Source organism: Poecilia formosa, unplaced genomic scaffold, assembly GCF_000485575.1.
Source record: "Poecilia formosa unplaced genomic scaffold, Poecilia_formosa-5.1.2 Scaffold59, whole genome shotgun sequence".
NCBI classification, from domain to species: Eukaryota; Metazoa; Chordata; class Actinopteri; order Cyprinodontiformes; family Poeciliidae; genus Poecilia; species Poecilia formosa.
In genome coordinates this window covers 69,316-76,389 of record NW_006799998.1, presented here as the reverse complement: position 1 = coordinate 76,389, position 7,074 = coordinate 69,316, and the positions used below count along the sequence as shown (strand labels likewise).

General features: G+C 36.6%; 1 protein-coding gene across 1 annotated transcript; it reads right to left on the bottom strand.

Annotated features, from left to right (window-relative positions):
• Window positions 1-1,480: 1,480 nt before the first annotated feature.
• LOC103139297 (carcinoembryonic antigen-related cell adhesion molecule 6-like) lies at window positions 1,481-5,295 on the bottom strand. The gene is made up of 6 exons (XM_007553841.2): window positions 5,228-5,295; window positions 4,840-5,148; window positions 3,283-3,564; window positions 2,906-3,172; window positions 2,263-2,337; window positions 1,481-1,957 (listed from the first exon to the last, which is right to left on the bottom strand). The coding sequence occupies exons 1-6, from the start codon at window positions 5,280-5,282 to the stop codon at window positions 1,932-1,934; spliced, it is 1,014 nt and encodes a 337-aa protein (XP_007553903.2). The 5' UTR covers window positions 5,283-5,295; the 3' UTR covers window positions 1,481-1,931.
• Between the last annotated feature and the right edge of the window lie 1,779 nt (window positions 5,296-7,074).

The window sequence follows — 7,074 nt, the reverse complement described above, 5'->3', positions numbered from 1 at the left end:
TGACCTGAACATATTAAACGTTGACAGGCCTTGTTAGAGGTCACCGGACTGTTCCTGTCTCTTAGTGGCCATGTTCTTCCCCTTGCTTTGTTTACTATAACCACAAACCCACAGTGATATCATATTTGTCTATGAACAGACCTTCCCATTGCTCCTAGAATAAAATGGTTCAATAAGTTGAATGAGTTAGTTTGTTTTCGATGGAGTGTCGTTTATGCATTGAATAGTGATTCAAGGTTAAAGTATCTCATATGACTTTTGTGCTTGGAGTCTCTTTCTGTATATTGACAGAGCTCAAAAGGGTTTGAGCAAACAGATAGCCACAATGGTTGGCAATGACTTGAAAAGACTGTTTGATGTCTGTGATTAAGGGACAAAAGGAGTGGCTGGTAATGCACCTGCTGCTCTGGATTTATTATTTTGAATTTGTGTTTTTACTCATGAAGTCTTATTGGCTGTTTTATTGTTGATTTTTTATGTGGCAGATTGTACAAGTGGATTAGTGAATGTAGATGCTGAAATGAGTTTCCTCTATAGAGTGGCTGGGCATCAGCGTCAACTATAAGATGTGGATTTACACATCCTATATCACTCTATCAAGGACCAAAGAGAGAAAAATGGGATTTTTTGTGAGTAAAAAGCATTTGACTATGGTACATCAAGAAAGTATTCAAACTCTGACACTTTTTATGTTTTGTCTCATTAGAGTCTCAAACTTTAGTTTGTTTTATAGTAATTTCATATGAAACATGAACATAAAGTTGTGCATAATTGTGAAAAAGATGTACAATGACACATTCTCTTTTAATTGTTATTAAATCAGATAAGTTTTGGCCAGGTGTGCTGAAGCTTGATTACCTGTTAGTGTAAGGATTTGGTTGTTTCTGTGTATTTATTTAGGTTTCTGTGTTCTGTTGAGTCACTGTGTTGTCCCGTCTACCCCTTGTCCCGTCTACAACTGTTCCTTGTTTCCCCTGATTGCTCCCTGTGTATTTAAACACACCTGTGAAACTTGTCATCTTGTCTGCTGTCAAGTCAGTTGACGTTTGTTCATTTACTACCAGAAATTTGCTCCGAGCTTTGCTCACTCTGTGCTGCCTGGATTTTGGATATTTGTGTACAATCGTCATTGAATCATAATTTCTCACCATAACCTGGTGGGTCTGCTGCATCTACCTCACCACCTCATAACCGCTAATCCTGACAGCTAGTGAGACAGTTTTACTATTTAATTCAATTCATTGAAAGGTTGCAGGACTCTGACTCTTGAAAACTGAGACCACTTATGTTCCTCACATTTCTCATAAGTGTCGTCAACTTTTTTCTTTTCTTTTTTTTTTTTTTGCTTAACTCACTTTGGCATATTAATTTTTCTTTTGAAAAAGAAAAACAAACACAACACAAAATATGTAAATTAATCATCTTTTACCTGTGGCTGTATTTATAAAAGAAGAAATCCAAGTTAACACAACGTTTTTGGCCTGACATAATATTGGGTTTATTGAAAATGTTTTACACTCATTATTCACAGAATGATTAAACTGGAAAGGATCAAAGATGCATTAGAAATTTCTGAAGCAAAGATAATAAAATTAACAACTTTAAAAGGTATTTATGACATATCAGAGTAATTTTTGTTGTTGAAAATGTTATCAAAATGGTATCAAAAGGAATTAGAAAACAGAACCTAAGACACTGGAAACTTATGAAAACGTATTAAAACTTGCAACAATTTTAGCAGAATAAATGTATTGATAACATGAATATGTACAAACCAGATGGTAATGTCACCTTGTTTTATTTAAATTTAGCTAAATGATTAAATTAAGATTTTCCCATTTATTTGTAAATGTGTGTCCCATTCTGTCAAATCCTTAACAAATTATCCACATGAAAAATCAAGATGGTGCAGCTTTTCTTGACTGAGTCATCTAGAGACTGAAGTAGCCACAATGACCTGTAAAACAGAATAATATTATAGTTATTTGTTAAATTACTAATGGAAATCATTCATAGGACATGTTTCTATTTTAAAAACTTTAGCAAATTTAATTCATTTGAGTCTTGACTAAAATTAGTAACAAGTCCATTTGCTCTAAATCTTTTCAGCATGTCTGATTGTCTGTATAAGGCTTTATTTGTTTAAAGGTGGACAAATTATCTTGTTGAAAATGAAAAAGGAAAAACATGTCCAATATCACATTTTAAACTGACAATGTTCATATTTTTAAAAGGTTTATAGTAAAAAAATGTACAACTTGCCTGAAAGTGACAAAGCGAATCCAGCCAACAACAGCAGAGGAAGAAGGAAAACATTGGCTTGCAGTCGTTCCGACCCTGAGCAGGAATAAAGCAATAATTACAACCTAATCTTCATATTTGAATAAAGTGCTGAACATGAATTCTGAAACCAACCACATACCCAGATATTTTAGAATAATAGTCTTTCAAAACGAAGGGGTAGATATACAAACATCATCTGCAATACGGAAGTTCATAAATGCCTTTAATGCATGTGCTTTGGGCCTAATGTTGTAGAGTAATTTATGGACATTTGTCTTGAAAATTCTTATCATGTGTTCATGAACCTGAGTAGAACAAGTTTCAAATGGATTCCTGGCTTTAGAGCATGAGCTGACTACCAGATGCTGTTGCTGGGATTTTAAATAGAAAACAAATAAAACATGTTTAGCTCCATCATGTGCTGCCAGTGTGTATCATAAAGGACCTTGAGAACTCCTTTAATAATCTTCAGAAAACCAGATTTATGTCCATTTTAAAAACACAGTGGTCTACCTGAAAGGTGTTCTTCTAAAGCCCCCTGACTCAAACTAATCCAAGAAGAAAACTGAATTATGAACATATTATTATTATTATTTTATCTCTAAAATAAGGAGAAACTTACTCGATATTGTGATGTGTGTTGTTACATTGCTGTACAGGTTTGTGCGGTTGTTGAAGGCCAGGCAGGAATATGGACCGCTTTGGTCCGGTCTGACGTGGAAAAGCTCCAACATTGTCCCTGTAGCATTCACAAGATTTCCCCTGAAGCCCCACTGAAGCTGAGCAGGAGGGTTGGACTCTGCCAGACAGAGCATGCTCAGATTGGACCCAGCAGAGAAGACAGTGGCGTTCAGTCCATTCACTGTGAGGCGCATGTTATCCGGGCCGTCTGAGGAAGTGACAAAGAAATGAGCAGGAAGACGAATATACTCAAAATCAGCACTTTTCAGAGTAAAACAACTGGCTGTGTAGACACAAATCAACAATAAGCCAACTCACAGCTTACAGTGAAGTTTACTGAATCACTGGTCCCATTACTGATAGGATTAAATGCTTCACATCTAAATGGTCCTGAATCGTAGCGGCTCACTCTGACAATATTGAGAGAGGAGTTTCCGTCGGTGAACTGAACTCTGTCAGCGGCTGTGACCTCAGAGCTGCCGTTCATCCAGCGGAAAGAGAGAGAAGATCCAATAGAGACGGAGCAGCTGATGAGGCCTGACGCTTGATGCTCTATCAGATCGCTCCGATTAACTCTGAGGGTCACGTTGGAAATGGGCTCTGTGGGAGGAAAATAGAGAAACTGTCCACAAATTTACATTGTAGGAGAAACTGGATCAGCCTAAAGATAATAATAAAAGTTAAGATGTTATTTCTTAAGCAGTCTTTTAATTTAAGGAGTTTAAAATTTCTGCTGGTGTTGCTGACATTGATCTAAAGCAAAAGTCTGCAACCTTCAGTCCAGTTAAAAAAACTTTTTCTGCAGCCTCTAATGCTACATGACTTTTTGAAATAAAAAAAACAATGTAAGCTGTCATATTTGATTAATATTTACTACAATAAATTTGTTTTCACTTTTAAGGAACCAACATTTTATCTTTGTGCATATGTTTTACAATTAAGAAAAATATCAAACTTTTGCGTTATTTTACGGTAATAAAGCAAAAATTGAAATTCGGTTATTGAAAACAAATTAAAAATTGCAAAAATCTGTGTTAATAGAATTCTAATTAGAAACATTAATTTATTTTTAGTCATATTTTGCAAAATTATAAAGAACCAGTTATAGCTGAAGCTCAAGACTTTTTTTCACAAAGTGCCTTTTTTAAGATAAAGGTTAAAACCATTAATTTCAAATAAGAATTAAATATCACAAGCAACTTTTTGTTAACCTGAGAACTCTTTTAGCTTTATATCTAGAGCTATATATTACAGGTAGTTTATATATGAAGTATTCATTGTTCAATGCCTTATTGAAAGTATTGACTCTTCAATCTTAAATATGATTGGTCAAAAAGAAACACTTTGATCCTAATGAATACTTAGTAAAAATACCATAACATGATATTATTTTGAGCTGAAAAATCACAGTAAAGTTTTCAAGTGCATAGATTTGTTTTGCTCACTCGGAAATTCAAATCTGGACAGCTTTTCTCTTGTTACTTATTCCTTGAAATGTTCTGTGAAATTATTTGTTCGCGTGCACAGCAACACAAAGGAAAAGGGTGAATGTTGACACTGAAACTAGCCAGAAGGCACAGTCTCGTCTCCATGACACCTGAGCGTGAGCCGGTTTATGACCGCAGGTAAATATCACAAAACATAAACATGAATTCCTGTAAATCTCCACCCTCTTTGAAGAATTTGCTGGAATGCGTTTTCATAACAATAGAAACCTGTTCCAATGAAAATTCATCAGCACTTTTTCTCCTCAACACACTGTTATGACATACTTATAATTATATCACCTTGGGTGGTTCAAATATAGACAGTTTACATGTAAACGTATAAAAGGGGACATATTATAAAACGTAAACACTTCCAGCATATTCTCACCTACAACAGTGAGGAAAACACTGGCCTTCAGCAGCGGGTGGCCGCTCTGCACCTGGTAGAGCCCTGAGTCGCTGACGGTGAGGGCGCGCAGCATGAGCGCTCCACTGGTCACATTCACAGAAGCCCTGCCGCTGTAGCCCGGAAAAACTGCCTGCTGCTCCCCGAGCCACGTGAGGATGAAGGTTTCATCCACCGCCCAGTTTCCACTGGTCAGAGACACAGAAGGAGTGAGCGACAGCGTCACTGTGCTCCCCACAACCGCTGGGTTCATGGAGGGCTGAATCTCCACAGCATCACAGGAGAGAAAACCTACAAAAGCAGAAAATTAACTAAACATCCTACACATAAATCTCACTTTAACATTTTTAGCATACTATTTACCATGTACCTTGAAGTAAAGTCAAAAGAACAACTATTGAAGCTCTGCAGGTTCTTTGCTCCATTTTTGTTTTCAGTGGTCTGACAAACTTTTTCTCATTTCGGGTTTGCTATACCTGTCCACTGTATCCAGCCCCCAACCCATAAACCTGCCCCCTCACATCTTATCTGCAGGTGGTCTTAGCTATTTTGTGTTAAGTTATGACAAATTTACCAAAGGTGAAAAAATTTTGTTTGCAATAATGGGTGAAGTTCGGTTCAAAGATAAACGATGGCAGAAGGCATGTGGGTGATAATGGGCTGCAAAGGGGCCAGGCTCACAGTTCGCCCTGAAAACACATGTTGAAGTTTGGATTTCTGGTCACCAACAATGTGTTATTTAGCTGATGAAGTTGTTTCGTATTAGTTCAAGTGTTGCTGGAGTCTTCATCTCAACAGATATTTGACCCTTTCCGTACACCTTAGAGCAGGGGTGTCAAACTCAATTTCACCAAGGGCCACTTCAGCACATTGGCCACCCTCAATGGGCCACATTGACGGTACAAATCAGGAGGGCATCCCTGCTAAAACACACCCCAGACAAAAGGTTGACTTCCCTCATTCAGTTCTGTAGAGGCTTATAATGAGCTTCGATTTCAAAGAAGCCGACATTGAAGTCGATTGGCAAATGAACCATCACGAAAGAGGAAGGCTCTTGTTGTCTCACTGCACCCCAAGAGATGCATTACCTACAAAAACTGTTCCTGTCTGGTTTTGAACCAGAGACCTATTGCATGTAAAGCAAACATGATAACCACTACACTACAGGAACTGAACTTCTCTGCTTTGTTTCAGTTTGAGGTTCCAAAGTTGATGATGTTAGATGCAACGCATGAAATTTTCAACTCAGGCTTGCACTCAGATGCCTGGATTCAGAGTACAGACCATGACACCACAGAACCCTTGTTGACCTTTAGTAAACACCTGTGATGAATAGAAAAAAAAACTAAATCTGTTTCTGTCTGGTTTCGAACCAGAGACCTTTTGCGTGTAAAGCCAACGTGATAACCACTACACTACAGAAACTCATGCTCTTTGCAGTGTTCCTGGTAGATGATCCACATTTTGTTAGAGACTGTCAACCATTGACATGGAACAATGTCAAATACTTATACCACAGATCCTCTCAGAGAGCACAGTAACTTGGTGAACAAACTGTCAGACTTATAATTGTGCCTAATTTCACATCACAGTCCATAAACTAAGCCTGGGATCAAAAAATTGTATTGAAGATGTCATTAGCAGAGACAAATGGTTCTACAGAGACTTGGCTAAATGGCTATAAAATAAGATCAATTCTTACAAATAAAAGACGGTTCAAAAATAAAATTAACACATTAAAATAAAAAACATCTCTGAAATACAATCAACACTTGAAAATTAAAAATGGTCAAAAATACAATTAACACTTCAAAATGCAAAAGCTCTGGAAAATAAAATATTATGTATGTTGTTTTGAAAAACACTAGAATATAAGCATTTTTATCAAATCTTCATTCTGGTAAGATCACGTAAGTTCTTCTTAAATTCATAAGGTAGGTTAGCTCAGCAGGTTAGAGCACCATGCTGGATACACTGAGGTCATCGGTTCAAACCCCATATGGGGCAATTCATGTCAGAGGTCTTTCAGACAATCAACTCTTCAAAAATAAAACCAACACTTTGAAATAAGGGTTTAAAATCAATACTTCAAAACAAATAAGGGTTCAAAAACAAAATCAATACTTCAAAAATAAATAAGGGTTTAAAATCAATACTTCAAAATAAATAAGGGTTCAAAAATAAAATTCACACTTTAAAATTAAAAATGGTTCAAAA

Bases quoted from the DNA above. Each gene is read 5' to 3' on its own strand.
- LOC103139297 (XM_007553841.2), bottom strand. From the start codon at position 5,282: ATGGAGCAAAGAACCTGCAGAGCTTCAATAGTTGTTCTTTTGACTTTA. The intron at 3,565-4,839 runs GTGAGAATATGC...TTCCTCCCACAG, and splicing joins TGTTTTCCTCACTGTTGTAG to AGCCCATTTCCAACGTGACC. The intron at 1,958-2,262 runs GCAAGTTGTACA...TCTGTTTTACAG, and splicing joins ATTCGCTTTGTCACTTTCAG to GTCATTGTGGCTACTTCAGT.